The sequence below is a fragment of the Opisthorchis viverrini genome (genome assembly GCF_000715545.1).
Source record: "Opisthorchis viverrini unplaced genomic scaffold opera_v5_48, whole genome shotgun sequence".
Classification (NCBI taxonomy): Eukaryota; Metazoa; Platyhelminthes; class Trematoda; order Opisthorchiida; family Opisthorchiidae; genus Opisthorchis; species Opisthorchis viverrini.
The window spans coordinates 1476366-1495537 of record NW_008751704.1 but is presented as its reverse complement, the minus strand read 5'-3'; the positions used below and the strand labels follow the sequence as shown (position 1 = coordinate 1495537).

General features: G+C 44.3%; 1 protein-coding gene across 1 annotated transcript; it reads right to left on the bottom strand.

The window, feature by feature from the left end:
• Positions 1-11975: 11975 nt before the first annotated feature.
• T265_13236 (hypothetical protein) lies at positions 11976-18887 on the bottom strand (the record flags this gene model as incomplete). The annotated part of the gene is made up of 4 exons (XM_009167886.1): positions 11976-12025; positions 15505-15668; positions 18003-18159; positions 18700-18887. Coding segments are annotated over 4 exons (558 nt in total), but the record flags the coding sequence as incomplete, so codon positions are not given.
• Between the last annotated feature and the right edge of the window lie 285 nt (positions 18888-19172).

Sequence of the window (19172 nt, the reverse complement as noted above, 5' to 3'; positions counted from 1 at the left end):
AACCGGCGGTCACAACAACAGTCACTCAGCAGAAGTCTCAAAGTCACGTTGGAGCCAACGCGCGGGCGGTAGCGGTTGTATTTCAGTAAAACAAACTTTTGTACAGCGATGTGACTGGTAATGATGGGAAAAAAGAAGATGCTACTGAGCATGAAAAAGAGCAGTTTACAAGTGCTACAGAATCGCCACTACTAAAAATCTGTTCCGTTACTTCATTTACCGTGAGAGCATGAACGTCACCAGAGACACACAAGGTTTTGTGCAACTTTTGATTACTCTATGGTCTAAGGTGTTGCGGAATCACAAAGCGGATTACATAATTGTGTTTTCGCAGCGTCCACAAGGTCTATTTGCCGTTTCTGGATTTATCAGCTTGAGCGAATCACCTAAGATGAGAACAAAATCCAGTTCGGACACTGGTGAGCATATAAGTAATGGTAATTTTTTATGTTTTCGAGGCTACTCTATGACAGTGATCCACACTACGAGAGGTTTTCTGAGTTACGCTAGTGGTTGCTTTAATGAATAATTAGAAACTTGGCGCCCCGTATGGTTGTGCGAAAAGCTCTTCCAAGTGACACTCCTCTGCAGCTGACCGCTTACATATAAAGCCATGAAGTCAGGCTGACTTGGAGATCACTTTCTTTTGAAGTGGTCCAAAAAAAGTTACCAACCGTCTAACTCTTCTAAATATTTTCTATCGGCAGCAGGATAACGGCACAAACTTCCTTTAATATTTAACGCAAAGCCGGTAGCTGGCTTTAGAATCACTTTGTGTATTCTTGTGAACCCTTTTTAAGACTGCGGAATGCGGAGGACGAGCAGCGATTATGCAAGCTCTAAAGGAGCTGTCGCGGTAATCAAATATAGAACTTATTAAGGGAAATTAAAAAGGATCACTTCCGAAAAGCACTTCTATACAGAGGCTAACTCACCAAAGTTTGTGTCTCCTATGGGTTTCGCACGATGGGACAGTTTCCAGAAAGTTTTATCAGTGGGTTTCGTCACAAGTTAATTGCGTTGTATCCAGACCGATGGTATATTTTATGGCCAAGAACACACCCACAGATGCTCAGGAGGTCAATGCCCAACATCTTTCTTAGACTTTCTTAAAATTTAGCTTAAGCAAAATCGTGGACGGGGCAAATGATCCTCCTGATCAACACTAAAAGGTGGTTTGAGGTTCGCAGTGGAACAGCCCGGTGAGCTAAAGTCTCCGGCTGTTTGTGATACTCGCTACGACCGGCGTGCCAGAACGATAGTTTGCCACTCTGTACCGCTGCCAGCTCCTGAGGAGTGACGGACTGTAAATGATCGGCCTCAAGGGCCGCACACACCGAGCGGTGCTACATTATGCAGCGGTTTTGGGATCGGGCTTTCTCGCCTATATCCCTAGGTTTGGGGTCTGATTGTCCCCTGACTACCTTTTGAATCAGATCTTGATGCCAAAGTCTTTGTAGATGGTGCCAAAAATAGAGTTCCATGTCTAAAGTGGATATTCGGGGTGAACCAACAACACACGCGGATTACGAAGAAAAGGAAGACAGCTCGTTTCACCAGGACCTTGCAGTCTCTCTTGGATAGGATTGGAGACAAACATGTGAGGCAAGCTTTTCTTTAAAATGGGACCCAAGCGGCATGACGTTCAATTGGTGTGACACAAACAGCTGATCAAAGAAACCTATGGGTTAACGACCTTGATTATCGCTTTTGATGGGGTGGGAAAACACAAAAACGCCGACTACAATAGTGTTGGGTTAGTAGTTGCAAATCGCAAGAATCAGAGAATAAAGGGGCTCTATAACTGCACTAGTAAGAAGGTAATAGTCATGAATAATGGCCCAAGATATCAACAATCAAGGACGAGAATAACAGCATTTTCCAGCTCCTGTGATTCAACGGCCGCATACACGAATGACCAGGGAATAGATTTTGTATTTATTGGTCCGAAATGAGAAGATCTGCATTTCCACTTGGTCTTCTCTTTTCCATTTTGTGTGCTAGTAAGTTTTGGGAAGCCTGGAGGAAGATGATGGGTCCACATTATATCAAACCGGTAAAAAGTAACGACAACGGGCTTCCCGGCGGTGTTCGTAGAGTGTGTGACCGCAACAACAAACACCTGGTTAGCTGTTGAGTGAACACGATGGGTCATCTAGACTCATCTGGGAAGCGGACAAAACACTTAATCGTCTATAAAGGAGAATGTCGGTAGCTCAGGTGGCGTAGATGGTCGTTGGCTTGTTCGCTGAGCTGGGCAATTTGGTTGCAAACGTTTCATCACCAATCGAGGTGACATCATCAGTGCGTAGTTGTGCGTAGCACAACCACTAACCCACCGCTACGCACAACTACGCACTGATGATGTCACCTCGATTGGTGATGAAACGTTTGCAACCAAATTGCCCAGCTCAGCGAACAAGCCAACGACCATCTACGCCACCTGAGCTACCGACATTCTCCTTTATAGACGATTAAGTGTTTTGTCCGCTTCCCAGATGAGTCTAGATGACCCATCGTGTTCACTCAACAGCTAACCAGGTGTTTGTTGTTGCGGTCACACACTCTACGAACACCGCCGGGAAGCCCGTTGTCGTTACTTTTTACCGGTTTGAACCAAATTGCCCAGCTCAGCGAACAAGCCAACGACCACTTAATCGTCTCTCACTGCGTAAAAGATCACTGCAGAGTAATAATTGCGAGAGTGGTATGCTTAACTGAATGCAATACGGACTACCTTCTTGGTGGATGCTACGGCTGAGAGAATAGCAAGCCAGTGACCAGGGGGAAACAACATAAGCTAAGCATCCAAAATTTGTTAAACTAAAAGTAGCAGACGCCGGCAAATATATGGTCAGGCCGAGTTTATTTTGAATACAAGGACAGGAAGACATTCATCTTAGAGCGGCGGAAGCGCTGCCTTGTCTAGCGGGCAATCATTTTTATTGTTCAGACGATTTCTGTACCTTGGAAAAGGTGTTGTGGCGCTTTGCATCTTTATTTTGCTTCCATTATAACATTACGTATTTTATCAATTGCACAACCGTTCTTTCTTGAATGGGAAACACCACATGCACTTGTACAAAAATGCACGCAATACAAACGTGGTCACGTTCTTCTACTCTTGCTTCTCATTTCGCTCGCACCTACAGTGGTCATTCGCGAGTCTCATTAGCTTAATCTGGAGTCACGTTTCAGACCATCTTCGGAATAGAAGTTTTCAGAAGACCCCTGGATAGCCATTATTGGATTATCGTTTACTCTCTAACCTGGACCAACCACGAACTATTTCAAAGAGAACAACTCTCAGTGAGTGTGTTCCATCTGACCTCTTAAAAATTGTACACTCAACCTAGCGTTATTATTTCTGTTCTTTGCCCCACATACCTGGCGAATTTACTTGTGTGGTAGCCGCGGTAGGGAGCGCAGTACGTTCAAAATCGGTTTAATTTTTTCCCTCGTGTAAATTTGTGAAAGAATTTTGCCGCTGTTCAATCTATCCACACAGTACACACGAATCATTGTTGAATTTTATTACTCTAGCATAACCTTTAAGAGACGACCCTTGTTATTTTGCGCTCACTTCTTATTTCACTTCCAGCCTTGACCACGACATCGATTTATACCGATTGCCCTCTGCAGCTATTGACAGACTACAACAGGTGTGGGCGAAATGGCTGCCCGTCTGCAAAGAGTAGAAACAGGCGGGAAACCCATGGGGTGGGTGGCCGCCTTAGATAAGAAATTAAGATGATGCTAAGGAGTAACCCTAAAGAACCCCATTGCTGGTCGGTACAGAATAAAATCAGTCTAATCCTTCTCTACTTAGGGCACTCCTCTGCAGTAGTCACGTTGGCCATGAGTTTGTGTACAAACTGATCTTGTGGGACTCGGTTGAATGCATTTCAGAAATCAAAAGTGTCAAGCCCAAGATGGGTCCGTCGTCTTTGGTACGTTTTAAGCTGTCCATGCAAAACAGCGTTTGAGATGCAGGAAACGCTGTGGTGGAATTGACGCTGCGTCACGGGTATCATCTCGTTGACAATGAGGTTATTTAGAATGGAATACTTTCGAATGCTGCCCATTGCCTTGCTGTGTCGAGAAGAAAAACGCCTATAGCGTGATTAGTGACTAGCTAATGCGTAGGTTGACGTGACATTTGCTTCCTTCCAGACAGAAGGAAGGTTGCCATGGCCCACGGAGGGAAGAAGCCTCAGGTCGGAATGTCAAGCATAGCTGAGCGGAGCTTCTTTCCAGGTATCTGAGTTCCTTTTGTCTGACTCCAACACGCTGAATACATTTTGCACTTTGCAGGGTTTTTCGGCCCCAACATACGGCGAGGAGTTTGAATTCCCATCCCAGTGCAGAAGCGGAACACTAGGAGAGTGCAGTGAGCTGGTGGAAAATGTCTGATGGTAAGTAGGCAGCGGTGCATGGGTCTGTGTTTTCCTCCAACATTTTGCAATGTGAAAGCAACGCGAATATAAATGTATTTTCTGACTCTTATTAAGCACAACTTTTGTTGATAGAGTAGATGTCGGATGATCTTTGGGAAGAAGGGAACAGGGGGAGATATCCAAACCTGGATTTGATGTTACAGGGCCGGCATGTTCGAATATTCTCCGAAAATTTGAGGTAGACACTGTCCGGTTCTGGAAAACAGAATTAGGCCGTTTTTCGACGGAGAATGCGAGCATCCGAAGGCATTAAGGTGCCTCAGGAGCATATAGGGAGCAGTAGTGGGTGTCATATTAGGGGTTGAGCACCAGAACGGGCGGCGGACTGATAAGGAACGATGGAAACAATTTTGTACGTAGTAGAAAAAAATTTTGGAATTGAAATCGCTTGGCTAATGGCATCAGTGAACTAGCATGGAAGAAGTTGTGAAGATAAAAGTGTGGGGAGCTATTCAATGAGTTAGTGTGGTCAACTTTCAGCGAAATGGCGAAATGGCTGTCCGTCGAACGTAAGACGCGGTATGCTACGCCACACATGCGAAGCCTGGTGATACCTCAAATGCACGTGTTTACAGGACGACCTGGTAAGCTAACTAGCTTACACCCCTGACCCGTTTGTTTGTACCAGCTGCCTCCACATTCAGTACGTACTGCAGGCCGCAACTAAGAATAGAGCCACCAAAAACGAAGCACGATCCCAATTGCTAAATCAGAAAGACCAGTGTGAGTATTCCGCTTTGATAGGGACACTCGACAGAAAACTGGAGCTTCTTTCTAGAGCACTTGCGGATGCAAACATAAAGAATGCAGTGCCCTGGACGAAAGTTGATAAAGAACTTTTTCTCTGAACAAGTACCTCGCGCCATTCACCCCGGGTCTGTTGACCGCGAGTAAAGTCATCCAGATCCCTGACACGACAATAAAGACCGCCGCAGCGTCTCTAGTGGACAGACGCTTAAGGGGGAGCAGAATGATAATCTGGGGGTCATTCTCCGGAAAAATCACGCCAACGAAGCTGGCACAGTCGTACCCGGGTGGTGTCCTCGCTAAGCCTGATCACCAGTCGCTTCAGCAGAATGGTTACACCAGAAGGAAGACAAGCAAATACTCGAGCTTCTGGCCACGCTTACTCCCCATCTGCCGTACAGAAAATCTTGGAGCTAGCTGGCAGCTTTCAAGAGGCCTTCCCAACGATAAGATGTTTATCGGAGAATCTCTCCCTAGAGGCGCGAAAGCCTGGCCACAGCAGTTCTAGGATAGAAACACGAGACAGGCTTTCACTTGGCGCCAGTTCAGCCTACCCGAAACTCATGGTCAAACCGATTGTAGCCATAGCCCCTTGTGCTCCTGAAAGCTTTCCGGCGCAACTGGCAGCGTCTCCGGACGGCAGTTTCTATTCAACAATCACATACTCCACCAAAAGCAGCGATGCTCTGGATGAGGCAAGCCTCATGTGGAAGCAGCGATCAAAGTACGTTGGGCTATTAACGCTTCTTTCCGTAACAGACGACAAAGGTGCAGCAGGTGAGAAAGGTCCAGAAAAAACGTGATGATGGATGCCAAGAAGGAGTTGAGCACCCAGGTCTCCTCCAACTTGTCCTTCTCACTGCACCACGAAAAACTGGCCCAAGAGGCACTCGCCATTTTGCGGATGACTTGGCGCACCTTCTCCCGTACCACCTGCATGGACTCCCAAATACTCTATGGGGCCTGCATCAGACCGCTCCTGGAGTACGCCAACCAAGTTGTCTACTCAGGTCGCACGAAAGACGTCACCCTCATTGAGCGTGTCCAGCTAGGCGCTACAAAATGGTACCGGCTTCAAGTCCGTGTACTACAAAACACTTCTCGCGATGCTTGACCTATCTCCCCTGGAGTATCGTTGCCCTGTATGAACAAGGTTGGGTCAACCGATTTTTCACCGTTGGCCCAGCAAACACGGCGGGAACATGGTAAGCGGATTTTAAAGCTCAGAGCGCCCAAATTCATTAGCCAAATTTCTCTCTCATTTCGGGTAGTAGCTGCTTGGAACGACCTTCCTCCGACGGTTGTCCACGCTCCTTTCAGAACCCAGTTCAAAGGACTATTAGGCATTTATACAAATCCTCGCGATAACAAGGATACTGCCCCGCGTTGAGAACATAAAGAGCGGTGCTACACCCCTTTTTCACTTGTGCCTTTCAGGTGAACGATAGCCACTGACTGACAAGAACAAAACCAACCCGAGAAACTTGGGCAAAACCTCGATCCTGTGTATCAATCCGTGAATCCGTAAACCACTACAGTTCTCTTGAAGTGATTCTCAAGGACACTGAGCGGCCGGTGCCGGTTATTCGTGGTCACCTGGCTTACAGGCATGCCGTGAAGAATGAAGACACATCTCCCAAAGTGCCTGAAACGCTTTCGTTTGAATCCTCATTACCAGTTAGATCCACGAACTATAACAGTCTTCGATAAATCACCGAATTTCTTTCAACCCAAGTGTGACGGGTTAAACTTATGCACGGCATACTTCACCGGAAAAGCCGCTGAGGTACCTCAGTGTTAGCAATCACTCATGGTAAACTTTCGGTGGATCTGCTGCGGTAAAGTTAGAACGTCAACAGACGCAGTCTGTAGTGTCACTAATAAAATATTACACAAAGTGTCATTAGCTCAGTCTCCTTTCTGATTGTAAGTTTAAGGTTGATAGTTAACTACTCGACAATTCCTATTTGTGGAGGGAGGAGGTGGTAGTGCCCTATGGGACGTTAAAAACCAAGGTATTAAGGGCTCGATCGGCCGTTTTATGCAATGGGAAAGGAGCCCAGTTAGAGTCAGCACAAAATAACTCAATAATTCCAGCCATAGTTTCATAGCCAACTGAGTTTTATGGATGAAATAATAGTGGGAACTCATTTAATCTTTCATGTCTGTCATGTCTTACGACTGCAATTTACTGGCGAATACATGTCAAGTTTGACTTGGTTTCTAACTCTACAAAGCTGTTGATTCCGAGGAACGATATTTATAGAGTTATTACCAACTAAAGCGGCAAATTAGTGAAATACACTCATTTGCAAACAGATTTCGTTTTGCCAGGGACTCTTCTCTAACCCAGCTGAATCTCTTGTTTGTGATGTATCCAGGCAACTTGATGTGCTGCACCAGGCCGTCCCTTGTTGCAGTCGGCACGATATTCGAGATATCGCGATACATGCATATTCGTAATGCACTACTCATAAGGCTGCTGAGTATATACAACTAACACAGCACCTAAATAATGCAAGTAGGAAATTGTCATCTGCAGCTGTCTCAGCAAATTTCATGAAATTCAATGATGGTGTTGTTTTTCCAAATGGAAACGTATGTGGCCTCTGGCTCACACGTTTTTTCAACCCGACCGAAATATCGATAGTGAGCAGCGCTCCTCGGCTCTTATGGTTGGGTCAAATCTGAAACGGGTTTCCACTTGCAACAACCTGAATGTGTCTATGAGTTCGATTGCCTACCTCTCTGCGGAACCAAAAACCGGGCCCCAGATTCAAAGTATGGTCACAATTTAAAATATATTTAGTTAAGCGTTCGGGCTACTAAAAGGTTTGTCAAAAAAGGCCGAAACAAACCGAATAAAGCAGATAATTTGAATAAAGTAGACAGACGAGCAGGTAAGCAAATAACATGACATACCGTAGAACTGCATTGTTAGCCATTTACCGCCCAAAAATAGCCATGATATAATATCACAATTAAACGTTGCAGTGCTTAATAAAAAGGCTTTCATAAAGCGGGGAATAAAGCGTTCAAGAAAGTGTAGAGCGGTCATTTTCTGCAGTGAATTGGACTGCATGAAGCTGCCCCAGTGGACGGTTGTTCTTCGCAGAAAAACTAAAGCAGGACAACACACAAGAAAGGGTCTGAAACACAGAATATTGGTAAATATGTTGGGAGTAGAGAAGCCTTAACAGTGAAAAGATGAGGCAAGGTAGCTACACTAGCCGGATGTTACCACGAGTATCTTGATGCATGGTATGCAGTGCCAGCTCACCCTTAAAACCAGACATCATCGTCGTCGACAACATAACACTAATATTTAACATTGCTGCTTCGCGGCCGTACAACCATGATGTTTTCGAAGGACTTATTGTAAAGAAAAGAATGAAAGCGGGTCGGGAAGGGACTCAGTGCTGGCTTACTGCAGCCATTCCGAATCGCTGACACTTCCAGACACGAATTCAGCTAATCTGGGTAGAAACTAAAAACAGGCACGCCGGTGATAATGACTAGCAGCCATATCTTGCAGGCAGTAGGGATCATGTGATCCCCATTAAAATCAGACGAGGCCATAGAGATACAAGCCTGTTCATAGGTGTTAGCGAGCAAACTGACCACCTAAATGAGTATTTTGTCCCACGAAATGCACTCGTTTGGACACCAATTTGGTGTCTAGAGACTAGAATGCATCCCTTGTTTGTGATTTTCTTCAACTGAATGCATTGCACAAAGGCCGTCTCCTGTTTTGGTCAGTACGATATTCTAGAATTGACAGTAATTTTTTAGGGAAACTTTTCACAAAGCTGCTGAAATATCTTCAATAGCCTGCGAAAGGTTTCGTTTTGCTAAGGGTTGATCAGGTAGACACAGTCCCCAAGTTTCTGTCAAGCCTAAGTTCCATTTGTAAACAAACTGTACGAAATTCGCGAGCTAGACTGATTCGCACACCATTTTTTTGCCGAGAGATTCAACTGAAACCTAGATGAATCTATCGTTTATGATATCTTCCAACTGAATGTGTTGCACAAAGGACTTCTCACGTTTCAGTTGTTACAATTTACAGGATGCCGCCCCGAAGATGTTGGTGTAAAGACCGCCGAGTCCCCAAGTTCTGTCAAGCCTAAGTTCCATTTGCAAACAAACTGTACGAAATTCGCGAGCTAGACTGATTCGCACACCATTTTTTTGCCGAGAGATTCAACTGAAACCTAGATGAATCTATCGTTTATGATATCTTCCAACTGAATGTGTTGCACAAAGGACTTCTCACGTTTCAGTTGTTACAATTTACAGGATGCCGCCCCGAAGATGTTGGTGTAAAGACCGCCGTTCACGTGGTTGAGACGATTTTCTAAAATGGCCGGATACTGCCGTAAAAAGAAGCTCCACCACATCCACAAAAGGCTTGACTTCAAAAATTCATAAATACTGCGATCAGATAAGACAAAAATACCTGCTAACTTACTTGCCAAGACTACTGTCTCTCATTGAGCAGTGACTGCACAAACTGGTGAAGAAACACATACTGATCCTGAAGAGAATAACAGAGCGGTGTAAGCTTAGCAGTGAAACCTTTTTACGTGTAAATGAATACGTGTAAATGGATATGATGGGTAGCAACTCCAGAACTGCGAAACTCGGCGGAACACAGTGAAATGATAACGAAAAGGAAAAGGTGAGGGAATTAGTGCTACTCAGCCTCCAGAGGTCTTAGTGGCTTCCACACTGACAAATTAGCACTGTCAACCGTCCACATCAGTTGACACTCACATAACACAAATCAGCCAGTTGGATTAAGGATGTAGCACTTATAAACTGCTCTTTTTCATGCTCAGTATCATCTTCCTTTTGCCTACCAATATTAGTCACATCACTGTACAAAAGTTTGTTTTACTGAAATACAACCGCTACCGCTCGCCTGTTAGGTCCAAAGTGACTTTGAGACTTTTGCTGAGTGACTGTTGTTGTGACCGCCGGTCGGTTATATTTGGCTGCTACTAACTCTAAACGTGAACAAACATTTTAGCTACAAACACTGGACTAATATATTCAAACTTGTGGGTTAATATTCCGGTCACTGGGGATCTGGAATACCAGGAAGATAGAACTTTTCTTGGTGTGGTGATTCAACGGAATACGGGACTGAGGAATCTCCTATTTTGAACTGTGAGTCAAGATTTACTTGGATTTTTCTCCTTGTGACTTTGTATCTGGCTTACACTAGTAATTTGTTCTGTTCACTAGAGACTCCATAGGGCCGTTAACCACTACAAGGATAAGGATGGATCGCAACTCAGGAGACTAGTCACAGGAAAGCACCGCAAGCTTTTTGTTTCAGCTAGCAATTGCGGCTTGTGTCATTTCACAGATGCTGCTCGGAAAGCCGATTGTGTCCCTATCATAAATCAGCTATTGTACCAAATGACCAAGTCATCGCAGTTTAGAATGGTGGGCGTAGCGATCGGCATGGATATATGCACATGGTTGATATTCCAAGACTCAGGCAATTAGACAAAAAAGAAGAAATTTCTGATTCATTCCACTAGATGGAGAAATCGTACCATGGATGCACACAGATCGGGCTATTCCTAGAGTGGTACCTCCTTCTTTGAGAATATTCGCAAGGATTGGGTTTTACCGACAAGGTGCATCATAGCTTGGTCCCATACCCCAAATCAAACCATGAGGAATGTTGCGGGCAGTGGAACAAACGCCGTCCGACATTGCAGTGGGTACCATGACTCGGAGGTGGATACGATACCAATCGAAAGGGAATTGCACACCACGAAAGCGTCATTAGTGATGGGATGAGAATTCTGCTCATATTTAACCCCAGTGACTAGCCGTAGGTAACAGCTGATCTGGCAGTGAGTCTTCTCACTACAGTATGCTCCGTTACAAATCACGATAGATGAAGGTTTTTCTAAAGAATTGGTGTCCAATTATTGTTATACTGTACCACATAAAGTGGCTTGGAGTGTGGTGGAAGGGATGACGTGGTTCACACTGACTGGATTGCTAATCTTCTGATACACCACAAATCACCTCTACAATATATCGCACGAGAACTAGAGCTAATTTGTAGAACAGGCTTTGCATATTCCTTCAGTTACTTCCAATTAAACCTAACTGTTGCAGAGATCGATCCTGGATATTTGACAACAGGCCCAATTTTCGACGGGTCTTTTTTCGCTCTTGTCATCAGAGCACCTCGACTGACTGGAGCATTTATCGCCGTCTGACGCATTTCCTCTGTTTCTGCAGGTATAACTCACTCCACGCAACCTGGTGGGACTGAAAGAATCGCAGTGTCGCTGTGACGGATGATATGAAAGAGAAGATGAAGAAAGCGAGATTGACGGAGGAACTCCGGAAATGAGTTTGCTTTTGCGATAAATGGGCTACTTATACGTCTTGCCATCGTGACAGGAAAGGACACTACAAATTGGCTCGAGCATACAAAAAATCATCCAAAATATGAACAAAGTTTTTGGTTTTTTAAAGGGGTGCTTGTGACTGATGAGGTCCAGGTAGAGATCGTGTTCTGACATCATTCTATCTAGTTGAATCGCCGAACAGAGAAACGGATGCTAAACCCTCGAAAAGAAAAGACTTCCTATCTGAAAAGCATGAGATCCTCGGTAGAAAAGAGTGCTATCCACCACCAATTACTTACCACTTTTTGGACCATATGCATTCGACAGAAACGGAGTTGGGAGACGGTTCCATGAATGTCAAACCATTCCACATCACTGTCCATTTGTCTTTTGATGATATCAGCAGCAATGAAAATCCCCGTGCGTCCAACACCAGCACTTTAACCGGTGCAAAGAAAAACGTAATGAATTAGTGCTTACAGTAAGATAACCTTCTTAGTATGAGTGGAACAACCAGATCTTGATATTGTCTAGCTATGACACTCTTTCAGTCCCTAGCTGCAACGCAACCCGAAGAACGCCAGCGAACCAAGACACTGTCGCAGCTGCTGTATGCCAGTCATTTCATAGCCGCAGGTTTCAAAACAACAGGGAATGGTTGTTGGACTGACAGAATCCTAAGTGCACTTAGAATTTTCCTATACCAAGAAGGGTTTTCCAACAATCTTAGATACCCAAGTAGAAACCTAACTGCCTTCAACAATTTGATGAGTGGTGATGTACGTGGAAATGAGATTAGGCTTACAGAGATATTAATGCACATTTACCGGTTGTATGACTCTGGCGTTTAACGGAAAATATAAGAAACACAATAATTTAAATTTTGGTCAAGAAACCGCTCGGTATTGGGCTTTCTCGTTGCTCGAACTGTACAACCGCAAATTCTGCACCGACAACTAAGATTTTGAATAGTCCTCAGCCAGATACATCTGTTTTTGATAAAAATATCATCTGCGTACAAAGTTAAATAGGAGGTACAGTCGTTTGAAATTTTGGCCCCTGCACTCAATTTGTGCGCACCGATGAGGACAAAACTTGTGGTAATTGCTCGAATGGTCGACGCACGCATTTCTGTAAAGACTGCTCCTGAGCCATCACTTGCATGTATCTACCAAGTGTGACCATTGCCATCATTATCAGCTATAATAAACGCGTACTTGTCGGGGCTGCGTCGTTGTAGCTGCCATAATTTTGTCCACCGATGATTTGGGGAGATGGAGTAGGTTAGTGCGCATTGGAGGCGGAAGCTAATAAATTGGTGCGGAAATTAACGGGCCGTCAGTATACTTTTGAATGAGGAGATTGAGAATGGAGATATGCATTGAAGGCGATAGGTTGGATACATGAGCGCCAGTGAAGGCAAGACTATGCCATGTCTGACAATGTCCCTAGCCATTGATGTGGCCCGTCCCGGGGTCCCCATCCAGGGAGACGGCACTGACCAGCGCAGCCAAATTTGCTGGTAATGTCTTTCATAATTCACTGCCAAGTCATTGTTCGACCCCGCCTGGCTCGTTTCCACCATTCGCATGGTTCTTCAAAAAGAATCCTTTGAGGAACACAGTCTACTGTTATACGGAGCAACTGGATAAACCAGCGCGATCTGTGGAGCATGATCAGTTCATCCATCGGGAGTGGTGTACAGCGCCTTAAAGAGGGTCAAGTATTTAAGGGGGACACCTTTGCTCAGCACACTGCCATGGTATCTGATGCTCCACAGAGTCAAAGGCAACTTTCAGATCAAAGAGTGGCAGAAGCAGTATCGCCATCCCAGAATCTGTCGAAGGGTGAGGATTTGGTCAGTGCATCCATTGCAGGACGGAAACCAGCTTAGAGTTCACGAATCTGCCTCCAACTGTGTTCAGTCAACCGTAGAAATCTAAGACAAGAGAGAACCTTCGATGCCACAGCTACCAGGCTGACACCACCGTGTTTTTCCCACAGCGTCCGCGTACCCTTTTTGAAGCTATGAATGACTGTTGCTATGTTCTATCCTGAAGGCACTTTCTCTTCGTTCCGTATAGCACCTATAAGCTTTGTCAGATTGGTCGCCATGGATTCTCCGCCTTCTTTGAAAAAGGCTGGATACAGACCGTTTGGTCCTGGTGCCTTCTCTTGTTCCAGTACCGAAATTTCGTACTTTATTTCTTCGGACGGGGAATTTAGGCCTACTTTCCACTTTCCCATAGCACTATCTCCTCAGAGAGTGTTGTAGAAGGCCGGCTCACCTGTTCTTCGAAATGTTTGGCCCATCTTTCCAGTCGATATTTTTGCGAGTGAATCATAAAGCCGCCTTGTTTACTTATCGTTTCACTGATCGCTGCTTACCTGTGGCTACTATGTAGATTACACGTACAAAAAAATTGTCATACCTTTGTACACGCTTTTCGTCTGTCTATTCGATTGGCCGGCAGATTATAATGATTCAATTCAGATTATTAGTATACATGTTGATTTTTCAATTTCCAAAGAAACACTGACTACAAGACCGAGTATTTCGGAACTTGGGACGTAAGCGATACAAACTAATATGATTTCTAAAGGGAATTCCGGCGCTTCACAACTGGCACAAAGCACCGAAACTAGCTTTCAACGGTTATGTTCAGGTTATACACGAACAATTAAAAATTTAACCAAGACTTGGTAGAACCCACAGTAGTGACCCAATCAACAAGGTCTCCATCCGATACGTAAAGTTTGTTAATAGTGCGAACTAAAATTTTTTTCTGTCTTTTGGCGATCTTGGTACCATAACAAGGGCTATGACCTTCACGATACTGATGTTCATACGCAGAAAATGACTGCAGTTTTCACGATTTCTGGACTTTTGGACGAATGGTTCTGGCTCCTTTTGAATGAGGACCAAAGGATAACATATCACACCCAAAGTGCTCGTATGCCTTTACTAAACATCTTTGAGAAAGTTGGAATACAGGAGGACGTAAAAATGCATCTGTATTCCCAACCATTCATACATCGGATGATAACAGGGAGTGTTTGAACGGATTGGTACATTACATTCCAATTGTTTCTTTAGTGGCTCAACTTTATGCCACTGCCGAAGATAGAGATTTGGATGGAAACCACTAGTAGAGTCCTACGATGCGTACACTAACAGTGTATTGCATGAAAACCATCTGGTCGTTGGCTTGTTTGCTGAGCTGAGTAATTTGATTGCAAACGTTTCATCACCGATCGAAGTGACATCATCAGTGCGTTATTGGGGAGCATGGTGGTGCGTAGCGGTGGGTTAGTGGTTGTTCGATCTGCCATACACCTATTCACATCAACGTACACCGTGGTTATACTCATGTAAGTACAAGGTTAACACAGGGGAAGCATGAGACCAGTCCTATCTGAAATTCGAACAAACGGTTGAACATCTTTCCGTTCCAGTTCAGATCTACTACGTCTGACGTTCTAGGGAAGGACCTTATAAAAAGGCACTTGACTGGTGGCGTGGTGGACCATTAACTCTCAGAGGCCCTCCACGAGCGGTGTTCCGCTGCTTACAGTCTATGCTCGCCTAGATGAACCAACTGGCCGCCGTTCCATACTTACTACTGTCTACTCCCTGGCAGTGAAATACTCAAAACGCAACAATTTGAAGGCTGGCTCTATGATATCAGGCTAGTCTGGCTACATTTTTGCCAAGACAATTTACACATCAAGCCATGCATTAGGGCAAATGTCTCCTACGTCGCAACAAACCAACCCTTACCCTTAGTTTTCTTCAGCTTCAGTCATACAACAAATGAATTTTTCATGAGGAACACAAACACGCAGCCCTATAAAGCATGCTGAGACATTTCGGAGAACTTATCCAACTGTCCTCAGAGAGGACGGCAGTCACAAACCTGCAGTGAACCAAAGTTGGTGCATCCTTGTTCACGTCCGACATTTTTAGTTTTTGATATTCATTTAACACTGTGGCGAACTCGGCCAGATCTGGAACTCCATGGTCCGGCCAGAGTTTCATGTGCAGCTGAGTCACAACTGCAGGCTCAGACTCATCTGCGCCCTGAAAAAAATCAGATTAGAACGAAAGGCTTAGTTATGTCATATACGGCAAAAAAAATCAACTTGTATAATCCGATAGCCAATGATATTTGGTATAAAAGGAGCTCCAGCAGTACAGCTTCCTTACTCTGCAGGGACCACATTTAGGAGAGAAAAAAACCACAGGTCGTGTTTCAAGCCCATCTCTGTGGCTCATTTCAACGGCGACCCACTTTCTTGGAAGCTACGTCTACCTGAAATCCTGGTTACAATGAGGCCGTTCACATGGAAACACCTGCAGTGAAAGGTGCCCTAAGCACATGGCGTACAAAAACAGATGAAAGCTTTTTTGAGATTAATTATTTGGTCTAAACGAAAGCTTCCAAGTCCAGTAGAAACTATACCGCACAAAAGTTTGTCTTGTCACAAAACACTGAGAAGCTGGATGGAAGAAGGGACATTTTGCAAAAACAAAAACAAAAAAACGAAAGAATACCATGGAAGACTTAACTCGATCGACCGTACTCCATAATGGGCGGTTATATGCTAGAACAATTCAGGATCAGGCTAATAGATGGAAGTGCAGTAGCGAACTACCATCGACCTACTACGACCCTGTTTAATACAGTCAGATATCTGTCTACAGTACCACCACTTTAATAATGGGAACAAACTTGGCTTTAGATCATACCGGAGAACGAGTATGGTAACTCGAAGAACAGCTTGTTGTCAGAATGTTTAGGTATCCTAATCTTATCACACGTAACATCAGTCGAGGGCGGAGCGATCTGGAATCTCCCTTTTTTGGTGTTAGCCAGTGAGCGAGCGCATGATACTCAGAATGTATAGCTAACATACGGCTTGTTCTAATATCTACAAAGATTCCGGATGTGCACGCTTTCTATAGTTTCCAGTTAGGGTGTACCATCTGTTCAGCACTCCTCGATTGCATCACAGGTGAGCTTGGTCCACACGGTAAGGCACGAGTCTGATAGGTATTTAGAGCCCAAACTTCGCTTCAATCAGTGGCGTGCTTCGTTACGAATAGCGTATGAACGAAGGTAGACACATCAGCAAGGAATAGGTCAAATGGGTATACGCCTTAATCACTTGAAACTTCGAACGCACAGTTGACATCCTCACATGCTGCAATCATTCTCTCCAGACAACGTATTGATCTGGTACACCACAAGCAGAGTGAAAAAGTAGAGGTAAAGCAGTCAAAACCAAATAGGTATGCAAATTATTGTAGTTCACTGAATCAGTAGAAGAGTGCGTTCTGGGAAATCGCATCACAAAGGAGCATGGCGTCAAAGTAATATGGTCCTGTAAAACAGTGTTGGGGTAGAAGTCCAGTCTACTTCAAAAAAACTATTTAGCAAAACCCTAAATATCATTTGTCCAATACTAACTGACACCACACAATAATCCCAGAAACGTCGGAAATTCTTCCAGAAAAATGGAATTCAGTGATAATTTAGTACCGTAATTATCGTGTTTTTATCATTTGTAATGTTTTTTTTGCTACGTCCTTCGTTGCGCAGCAGTTTAAAGGGAAAAATCGGTGATATCTGGGGAGTTCTTAACAATGGCTATCTCACTGCAAAAGTTCTGCGTAAGATGCCCCAGACTTTACACAACATGCAACTACCTGGCCTAAGCTGCCACGATGAATTTTGGCTCTTTTGATTACTGACAAACAAAATGCTTCGCTCTTCTTGCTTAATATTTTCACATACAATCCAAGCTCGCCATATTTTAGTCACAAAGCTAAGAACAATGTCTTCAGTCGGATTCCAGCAGAAAAAGGCAGATTTGTTAGACAGAAGTCTCGAAAGACTGTTTATCAAGCATGACAGACTTCAGTGACTTAGGTAAAAACATCTAGCAAAGTTCAAGTCATGGGCACAGCCAGGGGATGCGGTGTGTAGCTAAGTTGGAACATCCAGAGAATGTTCACATCGAAGAATAAAAAAGTGAGCACCCACGACCGATCTCCAAGCTACAAGGTGTTCCTGTAGCCGAGTCATTCCGTCTCCACTCCAATCACAAAACTGGACCCCAACCCGAGTGCCGTTAGTTCTCAACCACTGTTGTAAAAATCTTACCTACATTGTGATCATACATAGCTCCCCGTCCCAGTTTCCTCGTCCTTTCTACATAATCCATGGTCGTTGAAAGCGTTCTTCTTTCATGGCCTCTATGGTCTTTGGGCTTCTCACTAAATTCATTCACACAAGATAATCAAAATTCACAACTCTTAGATCTTTCATGCTATGACAGATTCGAATGTATTTTCCATCCAACAAACACGATGTTTTCGCGTGTAGAATGGTGGAATTGTTCAGAAACTCACTGAAACCAGATTGAACCTTCTGATAACGTAGCTCGGATAATCTTCTTCTGAGATCATCGTCACTGCAAGCTCTTTTCCATGACACATGTGAATAATGGTTGCATTCACCTCGTCTGGCCAGTACGCAGCACATTTGGGCACGTTTTGTTCGACCAGTCTGCAAGTGGAGCAGTCGAGGGTACAGTGATTGAGTGTGAACAGATGTAAAAAGCTTCTGCGTGAATCCATAGGGACAAGAGTCTTCATAAAGAAGCCAAGAAGGTGTCGAATTACATATTCCCAAAACGTTCATGGGTTAGAAATGCGCTCATTTTACAGCCGACCCAAGCACATCGTGGTCACGGCAGCATTAAAAACTCGACAGCCCCAATTGAGAATACGATCAGTGGAGTTCTTCGGTGAGTAACCAGCGATTATCCTGGTCTTATCGACTGGTCAAGAAAATGCACATAGTTTGCACGACGGATACTCAATTGGTCATATATTTTTCTTGCTGAGGAGTTGCTAAATCTACGATCGTATAACCTTGGTAAGATCGGAATGATTTATCCTGCGATCGATATGTCTACTTCACCCGGTGGCAACCTATCTCTTCTGGTACGCCAGGCCGATCTGAACCCATATACTTTGCGCTATCCTTTTTCCATGTAAATGGGGCCCAAAGTTGACGTTACTGTGTTTTAATTAGGAAACTTACTGTGTAAGCATTACGATTAGTGAGATACGATTTTCAGCAATCATCTCCCAAAAGTCCACGACCGTCTTCTTCAACGGTCCTTGTGCGGCAATGTATTCCACCTTTGATTGATCCAGTTGCGGTGCGGTGTATGCGTCCTTGCACGGAGTGACCGCGTAGATGTAGCTGGCATTGATGTAGTATTCAGCCTAAAACACAGGAATAATGTGCTTCAGTAACGCGGACGGAGTTGAATACATTAGATCCTGGTGTATTGATACGATTGATGAATGGGTTCAAATGCTATGAATCCACCCACACCAAGATATGGTCTATTAGCCTGAAGTTGGAGACTAAGGAAATAACGCGTTATTCCGAACTCCCCGAGGCTTTTTTCTCAAGGTAACTATATATATATATGTGTATATAAAATCCCATTGTGGAATGATACGAGTTTTATTTTGAGAAAGCTTTTTTTCCTACCTACGTGTACT